Source organism: Bos javanicus, chromosome 8 (genome assembly GCF_032452875.1).
Source record: "Bos javanicus breed banteng chromosome 8, ARS-OSU_banteng_1.0, whole genome shotgun sequence".
NCBI classification, from domain to species: domain Eukaryota; kingdom Metazoa; phylum Chordata; class Mammalia; order Artiodactyla; family Bovidae; genus Bos; species Bos javanicus.
The window spans coordinates 112,809,043-112,825,599 of NC_083875.1; the positions used below are offsets into that span (position 1 = coordinate 112,809,043).

General features: G+C 50.8%; 1 protein-coding gene across 3 annotated transcripts in view; it reads right to left on the reverse strand.

Moving 5' to 3' along the window:
• Positions 1-16,055, reverse strand: part of TPO (thyroid peroxidase) — a 35,796-nt gene extending 19,741 nt beyond the window's left edge. Inside the window, exons 1-5 of one of the 3 annotated variants that reach the window (XM_061426776.1) lie at positions 15,777-16,055; positions 14,917-15,010; positions 11,127-11,211; positions 7,339-7,508; positions 5,074-5,206 (exon numbers count right to left, since the gene is read on the reverse strand). In XM_061426776.1, coding sequence (XP_061282760.1) covers positions 5,074-5,206; positions 7,339-7,508; positions 11,127-11,211; positions 14,917-15,010 — 482 coding nt within the window. In that variant the 5' untranslated portion in view covers positions 15,777-16,055. The remainder of the gene's footprint in view (positions 1-5,073; positions 5,207-7,338; positions 7,509-11,126; positions 11,212-14,916; positions 15,011-15,776) is intronic. The other 2 variants (XM_061426775.1, XM_061426774.1) reach the window with 2 other exon arrangements.
• Positions 16,056-16,557: the final 502 nt, after the last annotated feature.

The following is a 16,557-nucleotide window of genomic DNA, read 5'->3' on the forward strand; positions in this document are numbered from 1 at the left end:
CGGGGGAACTGACTTCCACGGCAGCCGCACGTGCCCCCCGCCCAGCGCCTGAACTGACGCGTGCTGTGCGTCCACGAGCCGGTGCCCCCGCCGCCCAGCTTCAGCTTTGCCTCTGAGGCTGCCTCTCACCTGGGAACTCGAGATGCGCCACAGGCACCCCCCAGGGCTCCCCACAAAGGCGTGCCCTGATTCCTCTGAGCACCCTCCCTCAGGATGTCCTGCAGCCACCCGGGCAGGTGCCCTTTCCTGTCTCCAGTGTTTACCTGGAGGACAAAGTTTCTGCTAGAAAGTGAGATGGAGGGAACTTCCTGAAGTGTTCTTGAGGCACAAGTGGGATGGCTGTATTCATACTTTTATTTGAATCAAAAATAAGTCAGGCTTTTTCTGGGAGAGAGTAACTGTCACTTGGTTGGTGGATCAGACAATGAGATGGACTCAGCCAAAGGGGAAAATGGGGATTTTTTCCCCTAAACAGACAGATCTGCGGTTTCATTCTACTGGCCAAGATATGTCTTGACAAAAACATAAAGTTCCTGATGAGGCAGAGTTCTGCCTAATGTCATTTTGATTTTACAAATGACTTTTGAGCCTGAATTTTGTGTCGTGAAGGTGCCTCAAGGAGAAAGGTATTAATAAAAATCAATATTAATATTAAGGTATTAATAAGAATCAATCAAACTGGAAAAGGTCAGTTTTCATTCCAATCCCAAAGAAAGGAAAGCCAAAGAGTGTTCAAACTACCGCACAATTGCACTCATCTCACACGCTAGCAAAGTAATGCTCAAAATTCTCCAAGCCAGGCTTCTACAGTATGTGAACCATGAACTTCCAGATGTTCAAGCTGGATTTAGAAAAGGCAGAGGAACTAGAGATCAAATTGCCAACACCCATTAGATCATTGAAAAAGCAAGAAAGTTCCAAAAAACATCTATTTCTGCTTTATTGACTACCCTTTGACTGTGTGGATCACAACAAACTGGAGAATTCTTAAAAGAGCCTGGGAATACCAGACCACCTGACCTGCCTCCCAAGAAATCTGTTTGCCGGTCAAGAAGCAGCAGTTAGAACTGGACATGGAACAGACTGGTTCCAAATCGGGAAAGGAGCATGTCAAGACTGTATATTGTCACCCTGCTTATTTAACTTATAGGCAGAGTACATCATGAGAAACGCTGGGCTGAATGAAGCACAAGCTTGAATCAAGTTTGCTGGGAAATATATCAATAACCTCAGATATGCAGATGACACCATCCTTATGGCAGAAAGTGAAAAAGAACTCAAGAGCCTCTTGATAAAAGTGAAAGAGGAGAGTGAAAAGTAGGCTTAAAACTCAACATTCAGAAAACTAAGATCATGGCATCTGGTCCCATCACTTCATGGTAAATAGATGAGGAAACAATGGAAACAGTGAGAGACTTTATTTTCTTGAGCTGCAAAGTCACTGCAGATGGTGACTACAGCCATGAAATAAAAAGACACTTGCTCCTTGGAAGGAAAGCTATGACCAACCTAGACAGTTTTTTGAAAAGCAGAGACATTACTTTACCAATAAAGGTCCATCTAGTCAAAGCTATGGTTTTTCCAGTACTCATGTATGGATGTGAGAGTTGGACTACAAAGAAAGCTGAGTGCCAAAGAATTGATGCTTTTGAACTGTGGTGTTGGAAAAGACTTTTAAGAGCCCGTTGGACAGCAAGGAGATCCAACCAGTTCATCCTAAAGGAAATCAGTCCTGAATATTCATTGGAAGGACTGCTGCTGAAGCTGAAACTCCAATACTTTGGCCACCTGATGTGAAGAGCTGACTCATTTGAAAAGACCCTGATGCTGGGAAAGATTGAAGGCAGGAGGAAAAGGGGACGACAGAGGATGAGATGGTTGGATGGCATCACCGACTCAATGGACATGAGTTTGAGCAAGCTCCGGGAGTTGGTGATGGACAGGGAGGCCTGGCATGCTGCAGTCCATGGGGGTCACGAAGAGTCGGATACGACTGAGCGACTGAACTGAACTGAAATGAAGAATCAATATGTCCCAGAAATGTTTCTCACAATGAGAAAATGAGAGACTAATGGTTGGTAACTAGTCCTGAGCAAATCAGATATGAATAGTAAGGCTATACATAGGCGATCAAATACGTAAACATATAAACACACGAATATAAACATTTACAAAATATAAGGATAAAATACCTACAGAACACACGTGAAAGTAAAGGACTATGTAAAAGGAGAAAATAAGATACCTTTAATCATAAAGTTTCCTACATGTAGGAAAAAAATCAGAAAAATTAGAATGGAAACGTTTTTTCAAGAGAAAAGAAAAATATGGGAGTTTTCTGTTAGAGAAAAATTTGCTCTGTTCTATAAAAATGGATTCTTTTGTTCAAAGTTGTGGTATCCAAGGTCCCTCGGTCTTTATCAACACAGCCCTATGGCAGTAATAGCCATTGGGATGGTTGGTGGTTACAGAGTCTTCCAAAAAGGCAGGAGCGGGGCTGGAGTTTGCAGGTGAACAGGAGCCCATTGTGCTGGGCTCTCTGAGGTCACGCAGCAGAGTCAGCTGAGTCAGAGAAGACCAGGGTCCAGACTTCTCCGCTTCTTTCCTGCATCTGACATGTAGGCACTCAGAACATCTAGGCAGTGAAGGCCACAAGAACTGGGGCAAGCTGCTAAGGGTTTTAAAGCTTTTAAAGTATTTGTAAATACAAATACTGAAAATCAGTGGCTTTCAGAATTGAAAGAGACATGTGTACCCCAGTGTTCATCGCAGCACTGTTTACATTAGCCAGGACATGGAAGCAACCTAGGTGTCCACTGGCAGACGAATGGATAAGAAAGCTGTGGTACACTTACACAAAGGAATATTATTCAGCTATTAAAAAGAATGCATTTGAATCAGTTCTAATGAGATGGATGAAACTGGAGCCTATTATACAGAGTGAAGTAAGCCAGAAAGAAAAGCACCAATACAGTATATTAATGCATATGTGGAATTTAGAAAGCTGGTAACAAGGACCCTATATGCAAGACAGCAAAAGAGACACAGATGGAAAGAACAGACTTTTGGACTCTGTGGGACAAGGCGAGGGTGGGATGATTTGGGAGAATGGCACTGAAACATGTATAATATACGTATAACTAATCGCCAGTCCAGGTTCGATGCATGAGACAGGGTGCTCGGGGCTGGTGCACTGGGATGACCCAGAGGGATGGGATGGGGAGGGAGGTGGGAGGGGGATTCAGGATGGGGAACACGTGTACACCCGTGGCGGATTCATGTCAATGTATGGCAAAACCAATACAATATTGTAAAGTAATTAGCCTCCAATTAAATAAATGAATTTTTTTTAAAAAAATAGTGGTTCTGACACTAACTTATTACCAGTGGACTATATCTCCCACCACCGTTCCTACGTGAATGTGGCCTGTTTGGTGTCCTGCCCGAGAGGGAGAGGAGCCGTGCGCTGAGGACTGTCGGACCATCTCTAAGTGCCTGTTTGAGGCGGGGCCGCCCGTGGCTCCTGACCCTGGAGACAAGGCGCTTCCTTTCTCCCGTGACTCCTGCCCAGCCCCGCTCTCAGGAGCGATGCCCCCTTCTATCTGAAGGACAGGGAATGGGCATGAATTCTAGCATCAACCCTCCGCTGCTCTCTAGCACCACTGGAGGGGTTCGCTTTAGGACCGCGTTTCATCAGCTGCAGTGAGTCAGCCTTCACGCGGTGTTGTGATCGGTTACAGTGGCCGCTCCTTATCGAAATCCCATAAAATGTGGCTCTTTGACTCAAGAATCACACGAGTGTTAACCTAACTGCTCACGCGACAGGGTTTTTGCTGACTGACTGTTGGGTTTCAGCAGCTCCTGGGAGGGCACGTGGTCTTCGTGACTGTCTCACTGGGGTCAGAGCCCAGCCTCCTGGGCAGGACCCGGGGTGCCGTGGGGGGCCTCGTGGCCCCACTCTTAGAAGCTGCTTGGCTGGGGTGGGATAACTCAGTCCCCAGCACGTGGCTCCTTTAGTAGCTTTGCATTAGTGACCTCCCTGGGAAGGGTCGCAGAGCTGACAAGCAGTGGGGGAAACTCTCTGGAGGGCAGTTTCACAGGGAGACAGGTATCCGCCCATCAGGATCTATCTGAGCACCAGCTCCTCTCTCCCGGGCCCCAGGAGCCTGACAGTCTCTGGGCCTCTTCTGATAAGAACTGGATGTGAGAACACTGGCTTTTGGAGCGGGCACGTCTGAGCCTACAGAGAATCAGTGACCTCGGGGCTGACCCTCAGCACAGTGGCCCCGGCAGCTCATTTATAAGCAGCAAACTCGGCTTCAGGGCGCTGTCACTCCAGGTCTCTGGGCAGGTGTTTTATGATTTGGGCAGAAAAAGAAGTGTAACATTCCTGTTGGTCATTTGGATCTGGTTACTGTAAATACTGGGACGCAAGATACAGTCGTCACCATGGAAGGAGAGAGACTTGCCTTCACCCACATTTCCCTGGACGGCACGTCCACTCGAGCCCAACAGCTGGGAGGCTGGGCTGCCCGCTCATCGCGGGCGGGGTGACGGCAGAGAGGGCAGCCCTGGGCAGAGGAGATCAGGGCCTGGTCCTGCCGTCCCCGGCTCCACACCTGCCTGCGGGCACAGTCTCCCTGGAGCCGGGCCGTGGGGCTCACTGTGCAGGGGCCTGGAGGCCGAGGGTGACCCGGGACACCCGGGCGCTGCCTGAATGGACTGACCTCCGGGTGGAGCGAGCCGAGAGTGGACGGCAGACACGCAGAGGAAGAGACAGAAGAAATCTGGGGTGACCCCAGGGAAGCCGGGGAGTTTTACAGCTAACCTCCTGGTGAGAGTGGTTCCTGTCTGCCTGGGAGCTGAAGACCTTTGAGACCTGTGTCTTATTAAAGACACACACAGGAGTACTGGGGACGTGGGTGTAGGGAGAGGCCAGACCGCTTCCTATCACTGGGTAGAGTCATATTATGCGCTTTCCTTACAAAATCTCAGATGATCCAGGGACCGTCCCTCCTGATGGCGACTGTCACATCCAAACCCAATTTGCGGGGAGACGGCCCCGGGAAGTACCTGTTGTTGCAGGCGCCTGAGATGAGCCTGTACTTGCTGGCCAGGCAGGTGGCCGGGCATCTGGGCGGCAGCATGTAAGGCAGGCATCCGGACAGGTTTGCGATTGCGCTCAGCAGCCCCTCCGAGAGAGCATCTGAGGGAAGGCCCCGGCATCAGCCCTGTGCTGTGGTGACGACCTGCCTGCCCAGTGCCTGTCCTAGCCTCGCCCCACCCCTGCCGCAGGACTCACACGGAGGCTTTGCCCCTCTTAGCGGGAGGCCCTTCCTCCTCCTTGAAACCACCCCTTCCTCATTTACCCTTCTGGAGTGTCCTCATTGCTGGGAATGTGAGATTTAACATTTTTTCTTTGCTTTGTGATCTTTCAGCAAAGCGATTCTGAGTGTTCTGGCCCCAGCGATGGGAGCCTGGATGTAGAACCCCGGGTTTCCCGCCACCCCAGCCCCAGAAGACAGTGACTGCATGGCCTTGATCAGCCCCCGACCCTGCCTCAGATGCTTCCTATCGATGTCCAAGCATCCCTCTACAAAACCCTCCTTTTCCGCTTCGTGTTGATGATGTTGGGTCCTTCTTATAAATCTTTCTAGCTTTAGGGCCCAAGAAAACAGTCTGTTCTTGTTTTTGCCAGTTTTGTTGCTATTTGTGACAAATACAAGCAAGGACTCTTAGTTGAAGAAATCATTGTTTCTCCCAGATGGTTCGTATCAAAGACAATGCCATAAAACTGACCGGATACCAACGAAATGAGATATTCACTAGCAAAACACCAGAAAGCATACATCCCAATTTCAAAGGGAGGAGAAACAAAACAGCTTCCTAATTATTAATGTTCACTGTACAACCTCTATGGAATGACTCTGTGGACAGCTGAATAAAGCTTAGGCCACAATTTTGTTCAGCTGATGGAGAAATGGACTTTCCTAAACAAAACAGGCAGAAATTCTTCGTACCAGAAGATGCTCAAGCACACACGAGAGTTTAACAAACAAAGTCCACGAGAAGGACCACAACTGTAGCTGCATTAATACAGAACCAACATTACGACGCATCTGGGAGGGAGGGTACCAACGTAAGATTGTAGATGCCGATGGTGATGGGCTGGTGGGGGCATCGGGGCCTGTCCCTGGTGTTGCATCCTGAGTGTTCTAGACCGGCTACGCTGATGACGGGAATAACAAAAGCACCCTAGACTACAGGGGTCTTCAGTTCTGCACCTTTGCCTGGACTGAACCTGTCCACTGAAGCTCCACCCGCACCCACAGACCCGGGCGACGGCTTTGCCCACAGCCAGAACGCAAGGCCGAGGACTCCTGGCCGCGGTCATCACCGCAGGACGGGACCACAGACCGACAGTCCTCAGAAATGGTTTTCAGCTGCTTCAACGAAAACCTTTTCAGATGGGTCCTCGGTTGCTATAAAGTTGGTTAAACTGAACTGCTAAGCTTAGTGTCTGAGAATTCTGGTTAACCTCAATTTAGCTGAGTCTGTCTCATTCTAAAGTAAATCAGCATTAAACTAACCTACAGCTAGCTGGGAGGAAAAACTCAGAGACTGAGTAGCTCGTGGCACCACCCTGGAGAAGCCTGCAGGAGTTCACTGAAACTGATCCTGTCTGTCCAGTTCCTCGTCCTAGCACTCACCCATGGGCCTCATGTTCGAAAGCACTTCCGTCCGGAAGTGGAATGGAATTCCACTTAAACGCCACTCAGATTCTTAAGTCAGCGGAGTCCTTGGTGGACGCAGCCCCCAGTCTCCTGGTCTGCCTGCGCCCAGCCGAGTGGACCGCGGTGCGACTGCTCCTTTCGGGGGAGCACGTTCGACCCCGTTACTGCTCCTTTCGGGGGAGCACGTTCGACCCCGTGGCTGCTCCTTTCAGGGGGAGCACGTTCGACCCCAGAGGCCCCAGCAGGCCCTCAGAGGCAGTTTGCTCAGAAGTGGGGCGGCCATCCTAGTCTCCCTGGGCCACGCTGCCTCCCCCAGAGACTTGTTTCCTCGAGTTTTAACCACATCGGTGGGGGCCTTGGAAGAACCTTCCAGTTATTTCACACCATAGGGCAGGACGCTGAGACTGTTGAGCTGGCTCTCCAAGCTCAGTCTCAACAGCAGGGAAACAGTGATTCCCACCCGGCAGAGCCAGGATGTCGTGGCGCTTGACCAGAGTCTCGAGCTGCTCACTCGTCCCGTGCACCGGCGGGCGGCACAGGCCTCGCGCCCTGCGAGGACCCTCCCCAGCTCCCCGCGCTCAGCCCTGCCCCCCCGGGCGCTCACCTGTGGGCAGCTGGGAGGGTCCAGACCTCAGGTGGCCCCGTCTCGCCGCCTCCTGCACCGAGGCCTCCATGACCTCCGCCGCCCGGGACGCAGCGCGGCTCGTGGGCTCAGGGAGTTTGGAAAAAGACAGAAGTTGCGCTGGGGAAATGACTTCCCTTTTGTGGAGGTTTCTAGGCACAAAGAGGAGTGGGATGTTGGGGGCCAGAGTGAGGTACTCCGCCCGTGACAAAGGTCATGAGGAAGGAGGCTCGACATACGCAAAGGCGGGATCGAGCCTCAGGAGTCCCCCTGGAACTCCTCGAGCATCTACCCCCATTACCAGAGCCTGCCTACTTTACTACTTTGTGCTCTCACCTACATCTCTGACTTTACGGGGGGCTGTCCCCCACCACCTCTTTCGGAGAAGGAGTTAACCTAGAGCTCCAGTTAATAATAATTCCTGGGTGTGACAAGAGTGTTTTAACCTACAAACTCCTCTGAAGGTTCTCTAGTCTGCCTGACAGGCTCATCGGGCCACATGTGATTGCTCACAGCCTCCCAACCGTGAGAGGCACGAGATGCTTTAAACCCTCTAAAAACAGGTTCTTTAGAGAAGTTAGAAAACTATAAGTATAGTGAGTGGGCTAATTAGAAATTGTGTTGATGAAGGGTTTTTCATTTGTTGAGCCAATGTTTGTTGCTAAGTCTCCACATCCCCTGCCCTTACACACATTAATGAATATATAGAAGAAATAAGTATTAACCTTTGATATTAATCACGTTAGACCTTAGGCTAAGTAAATTCTTTCCTTAACTAAAACCCACTACACCCTCACCCTATAGGAATGTAACTTTATTTGGGTGGCGTCTGTTTTGAGAATAATCAGCCCTGGAGAAATAAGTGTCCTGATTGACTGACCACTGTCACAAGGAGAGGGTCGTAAATTGTCAGCAGGCCCCCCTGGCCAGAAGATGATGTAACACCCCTAAGACCTCTGTATACATTTGTGTGAAGCACCTGACTTTAATAAAAGTCAGGACTGCTGTCCCCACGTGACTTTTGTATAACATCTCAGTGTATAAAAACAGACTCTGGAAAATAAAGAATTGGGATCAGTTTCTCGAAATACTGGTCTCCCCATGTCGCTCTCTCTCTCTCACTCTGGTTGAGTCTCCATCTGGAGCGCGGAACCCACCATGCTTACTAATTATGCCTGGGCTTCTAAGATCCGACCGGGGAGGCCTCAGTGTCTCCTCTCCTTCGGGAGAACGGAAGGACGCCTGCGGCCTACGTAAGTGGTGCAAACTTCTTGTCTTGAAGTTTTATTGGTCTCCCGCGTAAACCAAGCTACTCAGCCTCTTTTCTCCACTGAATTTTCCTACTGAGCTATCCTTATTCTATTACTCTTTATATCTCTAATTAATATCTAATTGAAGCTATCGTATCCTGACCCTCGCCGACGCCGTCTCTCCTTCGAATACCCTGGATCAGCCGGGGCTGGTCCCCGGCAGGATGTGTGTGCCAAGTCGCTTCGGTCGCGTCCCACTCTCTGCGACCGCAAGGACCGTAGCCTGCCAGGCCCCTCTGTCTGTGGGCTTCTCCAGGCGAGCACACTGGAGGGGGTGCGTCCAGGGGATCTTCCCGACCCAGGGCTTGAGCCCACATCTCATCACGCCTCCTGCACTGGCAGGAGGGTTCCTGACCACTAGCGCCACCTGGGGAGCCCACCGAGAGGAGATGTGAAGTCAGTTGTTCTTTTATGGCGTTTGGTGACCACTTGATCATCAATCATGTGAGCCTGAATCACAAGTGAGGACCAGGGATTCAGTGAAGGGACAGGACCCGAGTGCAGACAGTCTGCTGGAAGGTGAAGACGGACAGACTTGCTCAAGCAAGCTCCCTCGGTCCTTGTCACCGCTGTGTGAGGTCAGCCTGCTTGTCAAAATCCAGGTAGTAAATGGGCTTGCTCGTCGCCTGTCCATGGAAGCAGAGACTCTGATGCGTTTAGAACACTTTTTGACAGGGGCTCACATGTGTGTGTTTGCCACTGATTCACGTTATTCTTTGTAATAGACTTTCATGTTTTGTTTAGATAAGGCGGTCTCACATTTTATATGGATTTTTTTTTAGCCTACTGTGAAATAATGGTTTTTATGGCAACCCACTCCAGTGTTCTTGCCTGGAGAATCCCAGGGATGGGGGAGCTGGGTGGGCTGCCGTCTATGGGGTCGCACAGAGTCGGACACGACTGAAGCGACTTAGCAGCAGTAGCAGCAGCAGTGTTATTTAAGGATATTTTAAGGGCTTCTGCTATAGAACCCGCCTGCCAGTCCAGGAGATGCAAGAGGCATGGGCTCAGTCCCTGGGTCAGGAAGAGCCCCTGCAGCAGGGTATGGCAACCCACTCCAGTATCCATGCCTGGGAAATTTCATGGACAGAGGAGCCTGGCAGGCTACAGTCCACAAGGTCACAAGAGTCAGACACCACTGAAGCGACTTCACACAGATGCACACAAGGTTATTTTAAGTACTAATTAATCTTTCTGAGGCTATCACTGTGAATAAGTCAATTATGTAACTTGAAAAAAGTCCGGTTGGACATGTGGGTCCCCACCACTGGGCAGGGCTCTGGGAGCCAGCAGCCGTCTCGGTCCCAGATCCTGAGGCCCTGAGGCTGTGGCTCCTCGGGTGCCCGCACTCAGCGGAGCAGCTCCTCACGGCTGAGCAGCAACAGGCCTGGGACTCAGCTTTCTGGGGCTCTGGTTTCAGTAGGGCGGCCTGTTTTCAAGGTTTCAATGGCTTTTCTTCTGCTCTTATTAAAATCCACTGTTAGCATAGTAAGCATGCGGCCTCTGTTTCAACGTTTGCATTTAAGACAAAGCCCCCAGGCCGCACATTTTGCCAACTTTGTGTCAGGAGTGAGCTCCCCTCAGAGAAGGCAGGCCACCCAGGGGCAGGAGGGGCAGCCCTTCACAACCCCTGGGGATGCCCTTGCCCGCTTCATGGAGAGCTGACACCTCGGTGTGTTCACACCAACATAGTCTGACTTCATGGGAAATATGTCTTCTCTTTTTTTTCCTTTGATTCAAATTTTTATAAAATAAATAAAACTTGGTTGGAGCCAACATGGACAGCAGGGACTTTTTCTGGCGGGAATAATAGACATTTTGAAATACATCAACCCCTGCCCTGTGATGTTTTGTATCTTGAGAGCTTAAATAATTACTGCTTAGTTTCCAACAAAACAGCACACTTGTGAAGATAACACCTGCATTTTAGATTTTCGTTGGTTGTGCTTGGAGAGGAAATGGCAACCCACTCCAGGATTCTTGCCTGAGAAATCCCATGGACAGAGAAGCGTGTTGGGCTGCAGTCCACGGCATTGCAAAAGAGTCCGACAGGACTTAGCAAGTAAACAACAACTATAATATCCTCAGTGTTGATTCTGTTTAAAATTAAGGTGTTCCCTAACGATTCAAAAAGACTGCTGGGCAGATTTAATTCCTAGGTAAACTTACACCTGTGTGTCTGGACGCCCCCTCCCCTCCTCAGTCTGCGGGCAGTTTTCCAGGAGCCAGGCCTTTCGAACCGGGAAATACTGAATTCCCACTGCGTCACTGCCCTTTGCTCTGTTTTGCTAAGAGAGAAACTTTGAGGCTGAATGAGGTTCTCAGTTACTTGCACACGATCCTAGAAACATGAATAAGCCATGTGAGTTTCAGCTCCTAACTTGAAAATGGGGGACATCGTGAAGAGGAAGCTCAGCAGATCCATGCAGACGCCCCACCGCCCACTCCCAGGCACCATACCTTCTCATCGCAGCGTAGACGGACTTGTCCACCAGGAGCCTGCTGGCCTCCACGATGCCCCTGACCTGAGACTCCTCGGTCTCTCCTACGAATGAAGCATCACAGGATCAAACACAAAATCCACAAAGTCTCTGCCCGCTTAGGTTTCTCTTCCATGTCCAGCTTGATGCAGTGACGACCAGGTGGTTCTGGGCCTCCACCCCGTTACGACTCCCCTTCGTCCCCCCTTTCCCTCCCCCCACTCCCCCCGAACCCCCTCCCATCCCCCCCAACTCCCTCCCCTCCCTGCCCCCTTCCCCCCATCAGGGCCCCCACTGCCCCTGGTTCACTCGCATCTGATTCTCTCCTAACAGCTACAAAGCGTTGGAACATTTGCCATAAACATCCTTGCACTTCGGTCTCGACTTTGCACAAACCCCTAGAAATGAATCACGGTCCGTGTGGTGATGAAGGCACGTGATTTCCACGATAAACGCTCTGTGTGGAGTTTTTGAGGAAGGGCTTAAAGACTTGATACACAAACAGTCCTACAGTTCACAGACCTGCTGTCAGGCGAAGGGCACCTGTTCCCGAGTGTTTATCAGCCAGATGCCCACGTGCCTGTTGTGTCCACGAGCGGCCCCGGGAGGTGGGCATGAGCCTGCCCACAGCCCTGCCCTCTCTAGGGCCAATGGGAGGAGCAGCCCACCCAGCAGAGACCCCAGCCTGAGGGGCGCCCCTGGGCACCCAACGGGCACCCGTGGTCCAGGCCTGGACCTCCTGCCCCGCGCCCTCCGTGGGCTCTGCACAGGTGACAGGGAGCCCCGACGGCTCGTGTCTGTGAGCCTGAGTGACATAACCCAGCTCAGACAAGAAGTCTGCTGGTTTGTCATGGAGGTTGTGGCTGTGGAGAGATGTAACTGATGAAGGCAACATGCCAAAGAAAGTTCAACCCTTCAGTGTGAAAGATAGCTAAGCAACCAGGAGCTACTGTATAACACAGGGAACCATGTACTCAGGATTCTGTAACAGCCTACGAGGGGAAAGAATCAGAAAAAGAATGCGTGTGTACACACACACAAATGTACATGTGGGCTTCTGAGTTGGCACGAGGGGTAAAGGGCCTTCCTGCCAGTGCAGGAGACATCAGAGACACAGGTTCGATCCCCGGGTCGGGAAGATCCCCTGCAGGAGGAAATGGCAACACACTCCAGTGTTCCTGCCTGGAAAATCCCGTGGACACAGGAGCCTGGTGGGCTCCAGTCCACAGGGTCACAAAGAATCGGACATGACTGAGCGACTTAGCACGGCTCATGTAACTGATTCCCTTGCTGTACACCTAAAACTAACCCAGCATCGTAAATCAGCCACGTGCTCAGGCGCTCAGCCCTGTCTGTCTTTCTGTGGCCCCGGGGACTGTAGCCTGCCAGTCTCCTCTGTCTGTGGGATTTTCCAGCCAAGGATACTGGAGTGGGTTGCCACTTCCTCCTCCAGGGGATCTTTCCGACCCAAGGACTGAACCTGTGTCTCTTGTATCTCCTGCGCTGGCAGGCGGATTCTCTACCACTGGCACCACCTGGGAAGCCCTAAGTCAAGTTGGCAGGCGGATTCTCTACCACTGGCACCACCTGGGAAGCCCTAAGTCAAGTTCACTTCCATCAAAAATGAATGAACAAACAGAAAGTTAACATGTAATTCTGGGCTCCAAAATCACTGCAGATGCTGACTGCCGCCATGAAATTAAAAGACACTTACTCCTTAGAAGAAATGTTATGACCAACCTAGACAGCATATTCAAAAGCAGAGACATTACTTTGCCAACAAATGTCCATCTAGTCAAGGCTATGGTTTTTCCAGTGGTTATGTATGGATGTGAGTTGGACTGTGAAGAAGGCTGAACACCGAAGAATTGATGCTTTTGAACTGTGGTGTTGGAGAAGATTCTTGAGAGTCCCTTGGACTGCAAGGAGATCCAACCAGTCCATTCTAAAGGAGATCAGCCCTGGGTGTTCTTTGGAAGGAATGATGCTAAAGCTGAAACTCCAGTACTTTGGCCACCTCATGCCAAGAGTTGACTGATTGGAAAAGACTCTGATGCTGGGAGGGTTTGGGGGCAGGAGGAGAAGGGGACGACGGAGGATGAGATGGCTGGATGGCATCACAGACTCAATGGACGTGAGTCTGAATGAACTCCGGGAGTTGGTGATGGACAGGGAGGCCTGGCATGCTGCGATTCATGGGGTCGCAGGGAGTTGCACATGACTGAGCGGCTGAACTGAACTGACTGAACATGTAATTGTTTTGTTTAAAATGACTGATGGCTTATCAATTGGAAAAAGTGTCATTGTATTAAAGATTATAAACTTTAAACACTATGACTAATAATATTTTCTAAATAAGTAATTTTCAAAAGTAAGCAAGTAATTAGTCAGCTTTGAAATCCTCTAATGAACGATACATTAGTACCAAGCGCAGGGCTTTTTTTATCAAATTCTGTGTCGTGTATTATTTATATATATACTGAAAGTTTAAGAAAGAGCCTCTTAAAGGTGGGGAAATAGTAAAAATCGCTCTAGAAAAGCTGTAACTTCCCCAGTTCCTAAACAATGCGTGCTTTCTCACACCTGGAGCTCTTGTGTGCAGGCACTTTCCCATTTTATCGAACAGATCGTGCTCGTGAGGACTTTGTTGCTATGGTTTTGTAGAACTAGGTCTCGATAAGTGTGACATGAGATGACCAACTAGTTCATAAGCATTTACTGCAACTCATCCTGTGCCACGTCTTGGCCTCGTGGGTTTACTGGGCTTGGAGGATGAGGGACGTTTAAGATGGAGCTGGAACTTGTGTTTTCTAGTTTGTGTTGTCCAGACAGCATGCACTCAATACTTGAAACGGAGCGTCTCAGTGGCACTCACAAATAGGACCGCAGTAGAGAGCTTTCTAGTCTCCTCCATTTCCAGACAGGAAAATGGCCCCGTCAGCAGCGTGCAGGGACGGAGCTGCACCCTGGCCTCCTCTCGGCCTCAAAGGCCAGGCCGATTTCTCAAGGAGCATCTAAGTGCAAGGAGGGCTTTGGAGCAACTGTCCATGTGGCCACGAAGCCGTACTCAGTGGCGCTGGAGATGTGGGGGCTCCCAGCAGGAGGCTCCCTGGGGCTGAATGTGACTGTGGGGACTCGGTGGCTCACCAGGCCTGCGGGTGACCAGGGTCTCTAAGGAGGGGCTGGGGGAGCAGAGCGTCCACCCCTGATGACCCCAGTGGGGCGAACCTGCCTGGCGAGGCCCCTGGTGCAGACACTGGCGGCCAGAGAGCCTTGTGGAGACGCCCTCCCGTGTCGTTCCCTCCAGGAACATCCTTCTCTGTGTTTGAGACTTTTTTCTTTTCTTTTTTCCAAAACAAAAGCAGAGTTTGAGCTGTGATGATTTCAACCACAGCACAGCTGTACCTTTCTCAACTGAATTTGGCATTGCGGCCCCCTGATTCCAGAAAATACGACACAGAAGTGACTTAATGAGAAATGATTGTGTGGTCAAGGAACACACAACGACTCCCAAAGAAATGTTTTTTTTAAATATATGAGCAGGTAAAATTGAAGTTTTCTGTTGCATAATCATAAGAAAGTCAGTTATTTTTCAGAAAGAATTGTGTTTTAATTCTTCTAAACTCAAGAATTATCATTCTTTTCTTGGAAAGCCAAAGAAACACTGAAGCAGTCTTACCTGACTCTGGAGAACTCAAGACGCTTTCTGATCTGGTAGCTCCAAGCAGTTCCTTTATGATTTTGGAAGACCGTAATTTACGGCTACTCACCCCAAAGGAGGCCCCCAGGTCTCAGGAGGAACGAGAAGACGGCTCCGGCGCAGGTGACGGCTAGCACCACACCCAGCACGGCCCGTGCCCGCATCTGCGAGGAGGCGCACGTCAGGCGGCCCCCACGGGGAGCCCTGTCTCCGCTCCCCTGCGCAGTGGTGCCTGCATCCTGTCTGACCCCTTGGCCTGGGTCTGACTCTGGGGGGCTGATTGCCCGTGGCAGGGACCAGCCTTGCCTGCTCGACTGTCTGAAAACAGATCTTTCCTCTTGGGCGGCCGTGGTCCCCGGAGCAGCTCAGTGACAACCCATTTTAATTCATGGGGATGTTGAATGGTGTAAAATTTCTGGGAGTAACTACTAGGAATAAGATAAATCTATTTCCTATAACACATCTTGGTTTTTTTTTTTTTTTTTTAAAAAGAAGAATACAGGGAATTTAGCCTTTAGAAAAGAGGTAAATAAAATTCCTAAATGGACATAGGGTTTCCTACAACTTTCTTTTTCCTGCTTATAAACCGATTTCAGAATTGCAGAGCTGTTAAGACAAAGCAGAAGATTCGTCATCAAATGTTTCTCTTTTCCTAACCTCCGGCTTTCTGTTGTTATTTTTGGGCCACAGACTTTGTGAAATCAGGTGGAGCCCAGAGTGCGCTGGGGGACGCTGACCACGGACCCCCTGGCCACACCTGCCGGCAGCGCTTCTGCGCTGAGATCACAGGAAACCTAGCACCGTCCGCCCAGAGCCCCTCATCCAGCTGGCTCCAGACGAGCCTGGGCCCAAACCACCACCTCCCTCGGACCACTCTGCAGGTCTCAGTGACAGATTGCTCCCAGAAAAAAGCAAGATACAAGGCCTGACCTTCTCCTCTGCTCAGCCTGGAGGCAGGTGTGCAGGGCAGGCGACCCTTGGCCTCCCGCCTATAAACCGGCTCTGGGCTCTGCCTCCCGCCCACGTCACTGGGCTGGACTGGCTCCCAGCCCCGGGCGACTGGACGTTGGCCTCTGTGTTGCCACAGAGTGCCGCCTGCTGGTGGCTCAGGGAGCAGGTGCGACCTCACCTGGGCCCACTGATGTTGAGGCTCTGGCTGTGGAATAAGAAAGGGAAAGAGAGCCTACGTGTTGGCAAAGAAGGAACCAAGGTCCCTGGTAACCCTGGCGCTCACCTCTGGCTTTTCTGCATGAAATTCCGTGTGAAGAGCACCGTGGTCTTCAGAGGCGTCAGACTCTCCAAGACCTGCCGATGGCCCACCATGACCCAGCCGCAGCCCCGTTTCTTGGAGGGGACAGAGTGTGTCTCCCGGTTTGTAGGGGGCAGCTTCTGCAGTCTCCATCTGAGTCCCGGGGTTTTTCTCTTCGATGCATGAAGATCATCTTTCTCCTCCTCTTCCCCCTCTCTCCTTCTGGGACTTAGTCAAGCCTGAGGTGCGCCGTGGACATAGCCCACCAGGCTCCTCTGTCCATGGGATTCTCCAGCAGGAATCCTGCAGTGGGCGTCTGTCTCCTCCTCCAGGGGACCTTCCCGACCCTGGGATCAACCCTGCATCTCGTGTGTCTCCTGCACTGCAGGTGGATTCTTTACCAGCTGAGCCATCGGGGAAGCCCTGTTTCCTTTGGGACTTATTCGAGCCTGGAGGATGCTT